The sequence below is a fragment of the Acomys minous genome (assembly GCF_964271855.1).
Source record: "Acomys minous genome assembly, chromosome: 11".
Classification (NCBI taxonomy): Eukaryota; Metazoa; Chordata; class Mammalia; order Rodentia; family Muridae; genus Acomys; species Acomys minous.
Window position 1 is genome coordinate 92013734 of NC_140492.1, and position 16399 is coordinate 92030132.

General features: G+C 45.2%; 1 protein-coding gene across 2 annotated transcripts in view; it reads left to right on the forward strand.

Moving 5' to 3' along the window:
- Positions 1-3840: 3840 nt before the first annotated feature.
- RGS7BP (regulator of G protein signaling 7 binding protein) overlaps positions 3841-16399 on the forward strand; it is a gene marked incomplete at its 3' end in the record, with an annotated part of 101434 nt that continues 88875 nt past the window's right edge. Inside the window, exons 1-2 of one of the 2 annotated variants that reach the window (XM_084802030.1) lie at positions 3841-4703; positions 5541-5707. In XM_084802030.1, coding sequence (XP_084658156.1) covers positions 4539-4703; positions 5541-5707 — 332 coding nt within the window. In that variant the 5' untranslated portion in view covers positions 3841-4538. The remainder of the gene's footprint in view (positions 4704-5540; positions 5708-16399) is intronic. The other variant, XM_084802029.1, reaches the window with a different exon arrangement.

Genomic DNA, 16399 nt, shown 5'->3' on the forward strand with positions numbered 1-16399 from the left:
CCACCCTCTTTCCCACCTCTTGCATGGAAATTGGGTAATGCAATTATGTTGCTTTTTTTTTTCTTTCAATTTGCTGAATTTGTCTCTCTCCACAGAATAGGGAGGGTAGGAACCAGACTACTGTAGCTGGGGTAGAAAGACACTACTGAGGACCTGTAAGTACTCAGCCCTGGTGAAGGCCAAGAAAGGGGGTGACATTCCAGAAGAGTACCAAAGATCCCCAGCATACCCATGCTATGCCAGGACCCTGTTCTCTATCCTCCCTCTCTGTATACTGGAAAAGGCCGTTCCTGTTCCCTTTGCTCTCCTGGATCCTATCAACCACAGGCTACAGCAGAGCATCTTCGGTGTGGGAGGGGGAGGGATTGGTATGGCGAGAATCTAATGACAGCAAGTGGGGGTTTACTTAAGGAATTTACCCAAGTCTTTTTACCATCCCTTGCTTGCTCCGTTGCCCTATTCCTCACCATCTACAACTCCATCAGCCCCCTAAGTCCCAACTATGTGATGTATCGATTCTTCGGCCCTCCCTCCCTCCCTCCACATGGGAAGCAGAGAGCACACTGGGACTTCAAATAGAGGCAAAGTCCTGGGGCCAGCTGAAGGTTAACCTCTTCTCTTCTTGAGTTTGGTGAGAGATGGGCAGCAAATGAGCCCCGTTAAATTGGTCTGCCTATAGACCTCGGTGCCCGAGAAAGGGAAGAGGCATTGGGACCTCCTTTCTCAAGTATCTCTGGCAAAGCCTGGTTGTCTTCTGTGGACCGCCAGGAAAATGAACCTGGATATTCATGCAGACAGGCAACTGTTAGGTATCGGTTTTACTCCACAGGCAAATAAACAACGTCTTTTCCAATACCGCTCTGCCTCACTTGAAGCCTACAATTCAAATCATTTGACATCAAGCACTTGGAGAGAAGAACTGACACCTGCAAGTGTTGTCCTCTGACCTCTGACCTCTGACCTCTGTATGTACCTGCACCTTAACGCCCCTCATAATTAAATTTTAAAAAAATATAAAATTTAAACTTTCAACAATCTTTAGTGTTATTCTAGATAACTTGAGACCTCTGAAAACTCCGTATGGAAACCTGTTGATGTGTAAAATTTCCGAAAACATACACATAAACAAAAGTCAGAAGAGTTTAAGTGAAGTTAGCCAACCATGGAGGGACGTGCCTCTCTTAGACAGCACAGCTTATGAAAGAACGTGCCCATTGTCCAGAACAGGTTACCTCTTTTGGAGTTGCTAGTCAGTGGGATCCCATAGAACCCCAAACATGGCAGGCTTTTATCACTGACTTTGGTTACCTTCCAGACCTTGATGCTAAGAGGCAACTGCAGATGATGCCGTGTACTTGCTTGAGTCATAAGACATGTTGAAATCAAACTGGTACCCCACCTGGAAGCTTTATCCCTACTGGCTAGCTTCATAAAGCTGGAAGACGCTATCCAAAATACCAAACGAGAAAGACATTAATTATTCTTACACATCTGTGAACACTGCGGGCTACAATAAAGACTTTCCCAGTAATATGTGCAACACTGGCACATATGTAATGGGAATAATCAACCATTTTCTCATTGGATTTAAGATCCGCTTCATGAGATGGAACTCATGTCTGATACTAAAAAGGTCAAGATGTCGTGGCTAATTAGTTCATAGACTCTAGGAAAGAGATTACTACAGTTATTTTTGCTTATATCCATAGATTTTTTATTATATCCATAGATAAGTGAATCTTTCAATCCCCATTTGAGAAGCCTCTGTTAGTCCCACAGATTCTATGGGAAAGACCACCAACCAAATCATGGCCAAATTAATTGAAGCAAGCAGTTAGATAAAGCCAGCTTTAAAAAAAAATTCATGTACAATGTACAAAGCCTGTCTTTCCCTAAAGAGGGGTTCAAGAGATCAGCATTGGGCATGGGTAAGATAAGGGCTTTCATAGTCCAGGAGCAGGCATCTTCCAAATGAGGGATTTGGCAGGCAAATAGGTGAGGCACAGAAGCATAACAGGTTGGTGATAAAAACCTCCTGAGACAAAGGCATGGTTGCAAGGTGGTCAAAACAGGGTGGTCATAACAAGGTGGTCGTAATAACCTTTTGAATCAAAGGCATGGTTGCTGTTTCCTGGAACAGCAGTACAGAACCTTTAGTAGTTAAGGTTATCGGTGGAGCACAGCCCAACCCTTAATAAACAGATCTAATCATAAACAGAAAGGAAACTAGTTTATCTTTACTCTAAGATGGGCTTTCAAGACTAAGATGGAGGCAGGCTGGGTCATCATTTCTTTTTGCAGTACCTATCAATTAACACAGAGGATCTACCACTGGTCACTAAGCAAAGACTACAAGAGACTACAGAGTGTTTAGTCCTAAGTGGGACATCTGCATCATATCCCCCGCGTCTCCAAGGCTAAAGGATCATCATGGAAGGCAGGATAGAAATATTGTAAGAGCCAGAGGCAGCGGATGACTTCAGAAAAACAGCGTTTCCCAGAAACAACAGGACAGTTCTGCATATGATCGTACAGCAGTTATAATAGCATGAATAAGGCCTTAGCAAGATCAACCCAGAGGACAGCTCTCTGTGGCCGGGAGGGAAGGGAGTCATGACGCCTTATCTCTAGATAAAGAGCTATTGACCCTTGACGGCTTCTGGGAAAGGGGATGCTAGTTCAAGGATGCAGCCCCCAGGAAGATACCCATGATCCAGAAGATGGTCCTATACCCATACACATCCTGACAGCACTAAATGGGCTTAGTGGGTTTAGAAAGAAGAGAGAGAGAGAGAGAGAGAGAGAGAGAGAGAGAGAAAGAAAGAAAGAAAGAAAGAAAGAAAGAAAGAAACAACATCTAGGTGGAAGTTGGAGATGACATATGGGTGAGGGGTTTATCACAGGTTTCTTTACATGACTAATTAAAGAAATGATCTTTGATAGTGAACTCTTTTACTCTTTGGAGAGAGTAAAGGAAAGGGCGAAAATGATGTAGGTCTATTTTATTTTATTTTATTTTATTTTATTTTATTAATCTAGAGGTACTTCTAAGATCCAATTTACGTGTTGGCTCCCTGGCTATTGCTGGCTACCCTTTCGGTGTACTCTCCACAGTCACTTGAGACAGATGTTGACCAGGATTTGTTCTTCAGGTTACGCTCAGCATATTAACTACTTCCCCAGGGGAACTAGTTTACTTAGCCCTCCACTCCCAGAATAAGTGTTCAGGGCCTCAGAGTTGAATGGCCTTACCACTCTCTTCTTCCTTCCTGGAGGATTTTACAATCTCTGTCATACCTTCTCCTTTTTCTATTAGCTCTTGTCTCTGATCTCTCAGAGGGAGAAAGGGTCCTTTTGTGCACTGGGGAGAGCTGTTGGCTCTTACTTACTTCCTCTAGTGTGGGCTGCCGAACTCTTGCAGGGTTGTGCGGCTGGCTCTGCAATGCAACCTCTTGAAGTGGGATGACTAAGTACCAACCTGAGGACTGTCACTGTCCCTTCACCTCATTGCCCCTCCCAGGGACAAAGACCAAACAAAAGCAACTCGGGGGGAAACAGAGCTGTCCTTGGAACCTATCTAGACCACTTCCTTTAGAAAGAAAATACCTCACTCCCTTCTATCCCCCAAAGTCTCCTCTCAAATGACAAGGACGGCCTTAAGCCCCAATCGGTTTATTTGAAATCCATGTTTAGGTCCCAGCGTGTGGCGATGTGCTTCACTCTGATGACACTTTTCATTGCTAATAATAGAGCAGATGAAGTAATATTGCAATTGATGTTCCCGGGAATTTGATTGGATAAGTGCATAAACTATGGAGGGGAAGGAGACTGTATGGACGGATCACATTAGTATTCCTGTCCTATCAATGTGCGGGGCCACGACCAACGTCAGCGGGACCGACTCCGTGCGTCTGCCAGTCCCGCCACGGATTCATCTAGTATCCTTACACAGACCAGCCCGCAGAGACGACGCGTCAAGGCGGCCGCTCAGCGCCAATTGCCTGCTGCGGTACAGCTCGCCCCTTCCAAGGCCTGGCGACCGTGGAGGGAGGGGAGAGGCGAAGCGCGCGCCGCTGCGGGAAGACACCGAAGCTAGAGCGACACCCCCTCCCGCCCCCCCACCTTGCAGCGCAGGCTTTGAACGCAGCTTCCCCCATCTGAATGGAAACTCGGAACCGCCCGGCGGCGCGTTCCTCCTCGCTCAGCCTGTCAATCCACGCCGAGGGGAAGGCGGTGCAAGCCCGCACCAGAAGCGTCCAGCTCCCGGGACAGGGCCCGCGATGCTGCTGAGCAGAACTTGATCGCGCCTCTTCGTCGCTGCTAGTGGAAGCGATGCTGCACCGCACAGGCAGCGCTTCCCCGGCTCTCCTTCAAGCTGAAGGTTACCCACCCGCGCAGCCAGCCGCAACCTTGTGAGCCGCGCGCGCCTCAGGTCCGGGCTCCGGCTGCTCCGCGGCGGCGTGCAGGGGCAACCACCGGCGGGCCGCCCGCGCCGGGGCGCACTGCACCAGCGGCTTCGGCTTAGTGGATGTGTATGCATGAGTTCTGCACCGAATGGGCGCAAAAAGCGCCCCAGCCGGTCCACCCGCTCTTCGATCTTCCAGATCAGCAAGCCTCCGCTGCAGAGCGGTGATTGGGAGCGCAGGGGCAGCGGCTCCGAAAGCGCCCACAAAACCCAACGAGCCCTGGACGACTGCAAGATGGTGGGTGAAAACTGCGCTTTTTTTTTTTTTTGGAGGGGGTGGTGGGGGAGTCTTGTATCTTAATTGTTTGCTTGAGTGCCAGCCACTCCCCACCCTCAGCCTCTCCATGCCGATCACGTGCACGATGTACTATTTTTAAATCCGCACTCTCCCAGATGTGGGGTGACACCCAGGTCGAAATGGCCCTGCCGAGACAAGAGTCATGGTCTGGATCATGGGAGTCAGAGGCTATTAGGTGATGTCTCTACCCTTTGGAAGAATGGTAGACAGACGCGAGAGCGTGAACTGACTGGCTCACCAGGGAAAGAGGGTGGGGGTGAGGCTTTGTGGGGGACACAGTAACAAACAAACCCAAACAGAGCGCAGGAGCGCTGCAGAGGCGATGAAAGGTCCCAGAGCAGAGGACATGGCCGGTCTTTCTGTCAGGGTCCAAGCCAGAAGCGTTCAGTGGCCGGCCAAGAGGTTTGCCTGTTGTGTCCCACTTGTGATATTAGCAGGAGAAGAGAGATCAGCCATCTCGAGCCCCCGGGGCCTCATTCTCTAGTGGCCTGGGAGTGGCTTGGTAGCCCTCCGAAGATGTTCTTGGTTTTCAGAAACCGAGTCTAAACGTAGGAGCTATTGGGACAGCAAATGGCGCTTCCATGGCTAGCTTGGCCATAAGGGGGGGGGGGGGGGAACAAAACAAAACAAAACAAAAAACCATTTGCTTTGGGTAAAGACACTTTGGAAATCTGGGGTGCCAAACTACGGGTCAGTGAAGTCTCTGTGTATGTACACCAAAATAGTTAAGTTTCTTATCGTAAGTGTTTGGTGAAAGAAAACTGGCTTGTTTTCCAGCTTGTCCAAGAGTTCAACACGCAAGTGGCCCTGTACCGAGAGTTGGTCATTTCTATTGGGGACGTCTCAGTCAGCTGCCCCTCTCTGCGGGCAGAAATGCACAAGACAAGAACCAAAGGCTGTGAAATGGCTCGTCAGGCACACCAAAAGCTGGCTGCCATCTCAGGGTAGGAGACTCTTGACTTTCTGGGTAATTCGTGTACATGGTGCATGGCTGCTGACAGAATTCTGTGATGACCGAGGCCTCAGACCGATCTATACAAATCTGAGAATTTAAGCGATTATTCTGAGATGAATGAGGAGGCTATATACGCTGTGTTACGTGAGCCGTCTTATTGGGATGATGGATAGAAAGACAGAGGAGACGAACAGACAGAAGCAAATACACGCACATGTGTAATTTTGGTCATTAACTGACTTTTTAAAAGTTAACTTTCAGTTAATTAGCTGGGAACTTAAAATTTTGGTGAGGGGAGTGCCTGTGCATTCAAGTTACGTTGGCCTGTCTGAAGATGATTTTGTAATCGACTGCTGGACAAAAGGCCAGAGAAAGAAAAATCTTTACTGAATCTCAGTTTTAGTAAACTCTTTGTGCCCTCTGATACATTCCTATGGTGCTGCTTAGAGTTGGTAACATAAAACCTTGGGTTAAAAATTACATTCTTACTAGATGTGAAAACGAAGTTTTGATGCAAATACTGGTGTTTTTGTTGTTGTTGTTGTTTACACCCATTGGGGATATGGACACATTTTAGTTAAATCAGCTACATTTATCCCCCACCCCTCATTTTTATTTATTTATTTATTTTATCACATTTACGGCTTCTCAAACCCTCGGAAGGTGCTAACAGAGTAAATGAAAACTACTTTCCTGGGATGCTATCTACTTCACCTGGCCCTCGGTACTGAGAAAGCCAGCGACCTGCCAACCGTCGCTGTTGTTGCACAGCATCCTTGCAGGGACACTGTCAATGCTCGCTTCAGTCCTGATCTACCCTCTATCCACTGTCTCTCTGTGAGTGTGGCTTTAGCATAACGCAAGTGCAGATGACTCTACTCACCTCATGATGTTGCTGATAGATCACTTAGAAGATAGAACTAATTTCCCTCTTTCCTATCATCAATGGCAACAGCACACAAGATAATATACAATGGCATCACTGGGACGTAACATTGAGCAAATCATGTTACTTCTTTTAATAATTCATTTATGTTTGACGGTAGAAATTTTATTTCATGAAAAAGGTTTCCCTTATTTACTTGACGTGTGGGAAACACAAAATACCGTGTAAGCCTGTTTTCCTTAGGAGTAAAATTGAGAAGCTTTATCATTTTCTGTTATGTTGTATTTCACAGAAAGTAAACTGGGAAGTGACAGGAGGAAGGTGGTTCAGGATATAGCAAGAACGAGCAGTGTGGGGCACGAAGCAGAGTCGTGATGAATTGGAAAGTGGAGACATACTGACTGGGAAGGAGACTCAGAGCCGAAAGTGAACATCTCCATCATTTCAAGATGCCATCACATCCAGACCCCCTTTTAGCCAAAACTCTAGATGGGAACACTGTATGCAGAGAAAGGGGCTGGAGCGATGAGCAGGAGCTCAAGTCAGCTGACTTTGCTGCCCTCACGAGCTGATTTCTCCGGGGTCCCTTATAAGTGTAGTTGGATTTCCTCTGACCCTGGCAACCCTTTGCCGCCTGCTTACTTATCTGTTCATCTGGGTTTGATGCCAACGGAGGCAGTTTTATAAGAACTGGTAGGGAATGAGAGTGCTCTTTGATCTCCGTAAACAGAAAATTCCACAATAGTCTAGCATAGAACTTGAAACATTCCCACCCCCCCCCCACCACCACCCCTTAAATAAATAATTAAATGCAGTTTGATGTTCTTTATAAGAAGTGACAGTGATGTAATTGAAGGAAATCCCTTTAGTGCCTTACCATCTGGGCTCCACTAATGAAGGACGTGATTCCCTTTCGGCGGAATTCTGTTTCTGACATTGCTTTATTATGTGGCTCTCATTTCAAGCATGGAGCGCAGGCTGGTAGGGAGGCTGTAAGATCACTGTGTGGTTTGGAGCGGGGGGGGGGGGGGGGTGAGAAATACACAGGTTGCTGGGCAAAGTAGAAAGGCTGGGTGTGTTGAGTGTCTAGCATCCACTGCCTAACTGGCTTCATTCACTGGATGGCTGTCTGAGAGGGTTGTTGTCGCGGGTCTGCAGCTATATCTCGGTGACTTGGGGGAGTTCTGCAAAGACTCAGCTAAAAAAGTGCCACAGACTTGATTGAACCCCCTATCTCCTTTCCTCTGAAATCCATACTCTTTTCTCTATGTGATGCCATGCAAAGGGGGTTGTTATATAAGAATATTTTTATTATTGCTAAAATGTGGATGAACTTCCAAAAATAAGCTAACTAAAAGAAGTCATAAAATATCACACATCATATGATCTTACTTATATTAAATTCACTTTCTTCAGAAAAGGAAAATTTCTTTCTGGCTCTATGGAAAGTGTAGATCTTACATACTTAAAAAATTAAATTAGAAAGTAAGCTAATGACCATTAGGAATAGATAGTACCTCTTTTCAGTACAATAGAAATGTTCCAGAATTGAACAATGGTGAGACTTCTAGAGCTTTGTGTATTTACTAACGCTCATTGAACTTCTCACTAAAAATAAGTTAACTTGAGGTACATAAAAGACACTGTAAGTTTTCTTTCAAGGTGTTGCCACCATCAGTATGATTAACACTTGATTATTTTTTAACCCCATTATTTCTTTACCCATGTAGCTTATGATGAAGCAGTATACGTTGTAGGAAACAAAGAAAACTTGCTTTTTGCACTTGTCAATATGTCTGTCCAATGACTATCATCCCAAGGCTAACGCTTTGCTATTTGTAGGGATACAAAGACAGTTAAGGCAGGACTTCTTTTATTTCTTACGGCACAGACCATCTCTTCCTAGTTCAGCGGAATTTGGGGCTAGAGGAAAGGGGCATGACTAAAAGCATAGAGGGAAATGCAAAATGAAGCAAGATTGGAAGGCAAGAAGACAAAAGTAATTTAGAATGATGCCACAAATCCTTTAGGACACTCATCTCTGACTAATTGAAGCCATCTGGGAATGGCAGTGTTCTCGCTGACTAGCTCTGGAGAGGAACGTCATCTTTACCAACATGATCACACGTTGTCTCGTGTTGCATTTGGGTCAGCAGTTGGCTCAGCAGTTGGCTCAGCATGCCTTTTGCTTTCAAAGTCTAAGGTTCTTCAGAACTGACCTATATAGGGGACTGCAAAGCCTCCTCTGACAGGTGTGTCAAGCTATTATGTCTTTACAACCCAGATCCTTTCCGAGATGGTGTGCCTGGGGCCGGGGTGCTTAAAGATCAGTTGTGAAAGAGGCCCACAAACTTATTTAAATACAAAATATGGAAAACTGACTTATTAGGCATGTCAGAACAGGATTGCTATGCACTGTTTGTGGTGCGTGCGTGTGTGTGCGTGCGTGCGTGCGTGCGTGCATGCATGCATGCATGCATGCATGCGTGCGCGCGCGCATGCGCACATACACATATCAGAGGAAGACAATGATCTAGACCCTCTCTCATTGAAATTCCTTTCTAGAATGACTTCTGAGCCATCTCCAAAGAATTCTTGGGGCCCTTTGGCACTTTATATTTGAGGATTCTGATATTTGATAGATGAATGGGACTTTGGATGCAATTTAAATGTAAATGGAGATTTGGGAGTCAGACAGACATCGGCTCTTTACTATCTTTTAAGACTCCGTGGAATGTGTGCCCTGAACCTCACGCAATTCCTATCTTTTAAGTTGCTGTCATCCTTGGTCCTGGGCAGTTGAGAGAACTGTGTGGGCTCAGGATAGAGAGCAGGAACCATGTGTCCAGCCTGTCTGGCGGCATGTTCCCATCAGAGGCCCCTCTGAGACTTATATCTCAGCCTATTTCAGCCTATTTCTCCCGTTCTTGTCCTGATGCCATCAACCACACTCCCTGTCTCTATGGAATCTGTGGGTACTGAGTCTCCCTCACACCTATACCTTATTGGAATGGCTCCTGGAGAGTTAAAGTGACAGAGTAGGACAGATCTTATAAACAGCTGTTGGGATAATATAAGAATAAGGCGGGAAAGAGCATGGACTTTAAAGCAGATTCAGTCTGGATAAACTCCTGCCTTCCCTTCGCTGCTTACTAAGGACACACACGTGTAAGTCAATAAGCAAATTGCTTCGCTGTGTGGCAAGTGGCCATCTGGTTCAGTGCCTAAGAACACCGACACTGGGGGCCAGCCAGGCTGTTAGCACTGCTGTCTGCAAACGGCTTGACATTGGGTAGAAGGATTGTCCATCTCTGCCTCAGTTTCTTAAGACAAATAAAGTCAATAAGTAATAAACAGGGTCAAATCTCACGGCATGGTGAAGAGGTGGGCTAGCATATAGGAAGCGCTGTTATTAAGGGCAGGTCAATGTTTTCATAGCTACCGAAGCACTGAAAACTCAGATTGTCAAAAAAACACTTATTTAAATTCTTATATTAATCCATCAAATGCTTTTCAAATAGACGCTTTAGCTGGGATAAATGTTGTTTGCTTTTCGTTCTCACACTATCTTCTGAGGTCTTTTCTATACTGAGAAAGGCCCCCAGAGAGCCGTCTAATGGCCTGTGCTTGAATAGTCTACAAATGATATAGAGATAGGAAGGCTTGGAAGTCAGTTCAGGACCCTTTTCCTTCTGTAAGTCAGCCCAGATCATTCATGAGCCACAGACTACTCACACCGTCCTTAGCCTGTTTTTTACACACTGTATGACATCAGACGGTTCTGCTAAAGTCGCTGTACGCTTAAATGAGAGTGTTGAGTTGAATGGCTTCTCCACCTCCTGGCCTTCATCAATGCCAGCATGTTTGTATGTTTATTGAGTTGAGCTATAAAAATTGTGACCAAACACAGAGCATGAAACCTGCAGTGCTGAAAACCTACAGGGTAATTGTGAACATATACTCCAGTCACAAAAAGCACCTTAATTTCCTCATGACCTTCTGCTGCATCAGGCTGAATATCAGAGAGAGAGAGAGAAAGAGAGAGAGAGAGAGAGAGAGAGAGAGAGAGAGAGAGAGAGAGAACTGCAAGTGCTGGGAGTTTTCCAGGCTAGCCAAGCCAGTGCTTTTCTTTCTCTTCCCGCCTCAGTGTGTTTCACTTTTGTTGTCTATTTAGTTGTTGTTGTTGTTGTTGTTGTTATTATTATTATTATTATTATTATTATTATTATTATATTTTCCAGTCCTGTTTCTAGCTGATTCTGTTCTATTCCTTTGCTCTGTGTGTTCAGGAGTAGTTGGGATGTGTGAGGGACGGGAGTGTGAGTGATGAAAACAGCAATTCATTCAACAGTGTGCCTTTTGACACCCTGGCTTAAGTGCAGCAGTTTTACCAGGCAGAAGACTAAGGAAGAGCTGGTGACCATGCATGTATTCACTATCCCACAGCTTTCTTTGGGTCTCACGACGGAGGACATAACTAAATGGGCAGTGGCAACCCCAGCTGTCAGCAAAAGACACCTGTTGTGGGCAGGTATGCCAAGACATCACACACCCTAACCTTTATTTTCCCTCCCTTTATATGTGTTTCCCTTGAAGAGAGTTGAACTCTCATCGACTCAACGGTGAAACGTGAGACCTTAATATAGTGTTCACCATGATAACACTGAAATCACAGTTCTGAATTGGATGGCTAGAGCTGTCATTTAAAAGTATCATAGACTCGGGCCGGTAGTGACTCACACCTTTAATCCCAGCACTCGGGAGGCAGAGGCAGGCAGATTGCTGTTGAGTTTGAGACCAGTCTGGTCTACAAAGCGAGTCCAGGACAGCCAAGGCTGAATCAGAGAACCTCTGTCTCGAAAAACCAACAAATAAATAAATAAATAAATAAATAAATAGATGTGTCATAGATTAGGTAACTCTAACAGCAGAAATGTTGTGTCAGAGCTATGGAGGCAGGAAGGCTGAGCAAAGTTAGCCATGAGGGAGGCTCTACCCTACGCCTCCCTCCAGTTCTGGTGGTTTGCTGGCCACCCCCAGTGTTCTCCAATTTGTGGAAGCAGCTCAGCCTTTGCCTTCACCTGGTGCTTCCCTGTAAATATGTCTGTATCTAAATTTCCCCTCTTTGCAAGGACACCCATGCCATATCGGTTAAGAGTCCAGTGGGATCTTACTCTGACCTAACTCCCTGTGGCTGCAGGACACCGTTTCCTCAAACAGGTCACATTCTGAAGGATTCGGAGGTACGGCTTCACTTTATAAATTGTGGGTGGGGGTGGGGTGGGTGAGCACACTTCAGCAAGCACCCTTGAGCAATTGCTTTGCCTAAGCAGGAGGTGAGCAGTGGAGGTAGAGTTTTGTCCAGAACTTTCTACACAGCCTTCACTTTCACAAAAGGACAACCCAAGACCAAATGTTTGATATTTGTGAAAGATGGCGAGCATTTTGTTTTATATGATTTTAACTGCTGGTCTATGAAGGTAAGCCAAAACGCAACCACAAGTTCTGGAGAGTGAACTTGGATCCTCCTTTTTACTGGCTGGCCCATCTCCTCAGCCTCCAGAAAGTGGTGTGTGTGTGTGTGTGTGTGTGTGTGTGTGTGTGTCTGTGTGTCTGTGTGTCTGTGTGTCTGTGTGTCTGTGTGTGTGTATTAAAAAAACCAAAACACTAGAAACCTCTTGAAAAATTCAGTTGTTTATACACAGTTATATACAGATGCAAACACACACACACACACACACACACACACACACACACACACACACACACACACATCCACATCGCAGACTTACTTATGAGATCAGATCTTGCTGGGTGAATTATCTAAGCCTTTAAATTGAATTGTTTTTCAAACAAACATTTCTGATGGGTGGGAGACCCTAGACATACCCAGGTCAACAAAAGGCCAACATCTGTAGTCACAGCCACATACTAAGCTGCGAGTGATCACTAAAGTCCCAGGTTAGAAGGAACCACAATCCAGTGTATTCTTCTGCCACAGGGCTGTCTAGAAGTCACCTTCCCAGCAGCCTCCTGTACTGCTCTATCATGTTCAGTGTGTAATGAGGCTCCTCTTGTCAACACATCTATAACCATTGTCTGCTGAGCTCAGAAACAAATTCACCCAGGACATCCCCTGCTCTCTGCCTCCTGGCTGGGCTCCCTGTCCCTCACCTGTTACCTTCCATTGAACCACCAGCTCCAGACCGATCCCCCAGTAAATGCTCTCATGATCTTTGTCACTTCCTTGCTGTTAAGACTTGCAAAAGATTCCCCCGCTGCCTACAGCAGTGTTTTTTTCAGATGTTATCCTCACACCATCCATATGGAAATCACCTGCCTTCGGATCTAAAAAAAAAAAATCTAAAATTTCCGGGCACGAAGCCTGAAAGTCCAGACGGTTAGCAAGCATCGCCACATTGCCCTGGAGACTCTGGAACACACTACATAGAGACCTGCTGGCCTAACACGGTGATTCTCAGCCTGGGCTACCCTGGGGATTCACAGATGCAGCTTCAGACATTTGTAGCTCCTGGTTTTCCTGCCTAGAGTGTCTGATTGAGTAGGTGTGGCATGAAGCCTAGGCATTGGATTTGTTTCTTTCTTTATTGTTGTTGTTGTTATTTTGCTATTAGATCTTCTACAAGAGCATCAGAAGGGATTTTGTTTGCCTGTGCAAACAGAAAAAAAAAATCAAAACAAAGCAAAAAAAAAAAAAAGCCTTCAAAGATTCAAAGAGGCATTTACTTAAAGACACCTGAAAAGCCTTAAAATATGCAATTCAGAATCAGATGCAGGGGCGCCTGAAACCACAACTCCATCCTTGATCCTAGTTCACGATGTTCATCCTCAACTTTGTCTTATGGCTCAAGACTGTGACAGGAGTCCCTGCCCTGGACCCCAGGGAAAAAGGAAGAAGGTCCAGGTCTTGTTAAAAAAAAAAAGAGAGAGAGAGAGAGAGAGAGAGAGAAAAGGCTATATTGCTCAGCCAAAACAAACAAACAAACAAAAAGCAGTCCCCTTTTCCAAGTATCAAAATTGTAATTCTAGCCTCATTTGGCCTGCCAAACCCCTCATATTGAAAAAAAAAAACAGACCAGAGGAATAAGCTCACCCTCTATGGCCCCACCTTAAAATAAGATTTTAATGCCATTTAACACCATAAGAGACACAAAATTCAGAAACCACTTAGGATGGCAGGAAAGCAGGCAAGGTGCCTTTGAGATGATCTGAGGATATTTTGCACCAGACAGGATGTGAAATAAGACCAGGAAGGAATATTGACGGTGGCACTCGGGAAATTAGTTCTTTAAAACTTTACCTGACCCTGAGTGGGACTCAGAAGCAAAAACAAACAAATCGTTCAAATCCTTTAGTAAATGGAAGGGCCAGGTTCATTAAACAGTTCAACTGTGATGAACCGGACGGGATGAGAAGTCCCAGGAGCCACACCACACAGGAAGCAGAAGAGCGAAGGCCAAGATTATAATGAGGTCATTAAAGGACGCTGAACTTAAAGTGCAATGTTTTCTGTGTACAACACTGTAAAGCTAAGTCATAACCACCTTTACCCGAAAATCCCCGAAATTATAATCCAACATGTATGATAACATCCTCTGTGGCAAATCATTCCTGCCCAACCCAGAAGGCAGTACCCCCGAGGACCACATATGGAAAACAGATGAGACCCTCCCATTCACACCGTGTGACAAGGGCGACCAAGAACTGCAAAGTAGAAACAGCATTTCACATAGTGATAAGTGCAGTGACAAGATCAAATTGAGATCCTAACCTTAAAGGACTGTAGATGAAGGGCACAGACAGTCTGGTCAGAGAGGCACTTCCGAGGTCAGGTCCTGCTGTGATATCTGACCTTCAGAAGGAAACAGTCTGGTAGTATTCTGAGCAAAAGGATTTCAAGGCGGAAGGAACAGCAAACACAGTTGTATTAAAAATGAGCTAGCTTTCGCATGAGAGAGAGAGAGAGAGAGAGAGAGAGAGAGAGAGAGAATATTTTAAATTCAGAATTATCTTCAGCTGTTAAGTAATATATGTTATAAATATTAGCAACTTAGTCCTTCAGGCCTTTTCCTCCCAATGTTGTTGTAGCTCCAAAAATCGTATCTGCATACGGGAAAGTTAGGCAGGAAATGAAAATGTTAGTGCATTACATGTGTCCCTGTGTAAAAAAAACTTTCATAGAAGACTCATACAGCAACATACATGAATACCTCATTGACCAGAATTATGACATGGGGCTCCCCCAAGTTTCATGCATGCATCTCTCTTTATGGCAGCCAAAGGGATTCTCCCCTGAAGTCATGGACAGGGTCGTTTTGTTTTGGTTTTGGGTTTTTTTTTATTATTTATTTCTCTGTGTGTATAAATGTGTACATATGTATGAATGTCTGTGATACATGTGTGTTCATGTGTGTGTGCACATGTTCACATGCCTTGCTGCATGCATGAAGGTGAAAGAATAACCTCAGTTATGGTCCTCCGCCTTCCATGTTGTGTGGTCCATGAGTTTCTGGGCATCCTCCTGCCTCTGCTTCCCACCTTCCCATCGCAGCATTGGGGTTACAGTCGTGAACTATCACGACTGACTTCACACACGATCTGGAACCCTATTCCGGGTCTTCACGCTTGTGTGAAAAGCGCTGTATGCACTGAGTCACTGAGCCATCCCCCCTAGCCCTAAGCGAGGAAATTTTGCAAAACTGGTAGAGAGGAAAAGGGAGGGGCTTATTCGTGAAATGTGAACAAAAGAAAGTCCTTGGCATTCCTGCCTTCCTCCTGCACATTTCTTCCATGATGGGCTGGATGGTGTAACCAGGCTCCAGGAGTAGAAAGATGAATGAAACATCGGCTGGTCTCTGAGGGTGAATGCCTCGCATTTTACAGAAATTGACTTACGGGCAAGTCATCACAGAACAATGGGATTGGTGCTGCAGTAGGAATGTCCAGAGGTCACTGTCAAGTCTTAAGGGAAGGCAGGGGCTTGGATCAGTGAGGATTAGCCAAGGAAAGAAAAGGATGCTCTGAAAGGCAAATAGAAATGTCCTTTCTCTTTCCTTTTGTGGCCTTGGGAATTATGCTGTAGAGAACTTTGGATGGTACTTGCTATCCAGTCTGGAACTTAAAGGAAACAGAATAAGGGTTTATTTTTATTTTATTTTATTTTATTTGGTTTTTTTGAGACAGGGTCTCTCTGTGTAGCTTTGGCTGTCCTGGACTCTCTTTGTGGACCAGGCTGGCCTTGAACTCACAAAGATCCACCTGCCTCTGCCTCCCGAGTGCTAGGATTAAAGGCATGTGCCACCACACCTGGACTGGAGTTAATTTTTTATTTACTTAATTGTTTGAAATGGGATCTCAGTATCTTGCCTACTGAGCCTAGTACTGGGCTCAAATGATTCCTCAGCCTACCAAAGTAGCAGAGGGCATGTGCATAAACCATCACGCCTGGTCAGTAACGGGAATTTAAATGTGCTAAAAGATGTAAAGCTGTTGCTTCTCTCTCAGATAGTCTACTACAGGCCCTATACCCTTTGCACATATTGTTTTCTGATTTAATGGGCTCAGATGAAATAATGCTTTCTTGCAATCCAACAGATGAATATTTTTCAAGCCTGGCATGCTGAGTGGGAAAGTGGTTTTCCCTATATATATATAGCAGACCAGCCAACCTCTTCCCAGTGGCCGACTCAAGAGAAGCAGTTTAGGAATGTGTGGGCATTAACTGCCCCCAGTTTGAGAATGCCAAGGCTGAGATCCTTCAGGGTTAATGCAGAA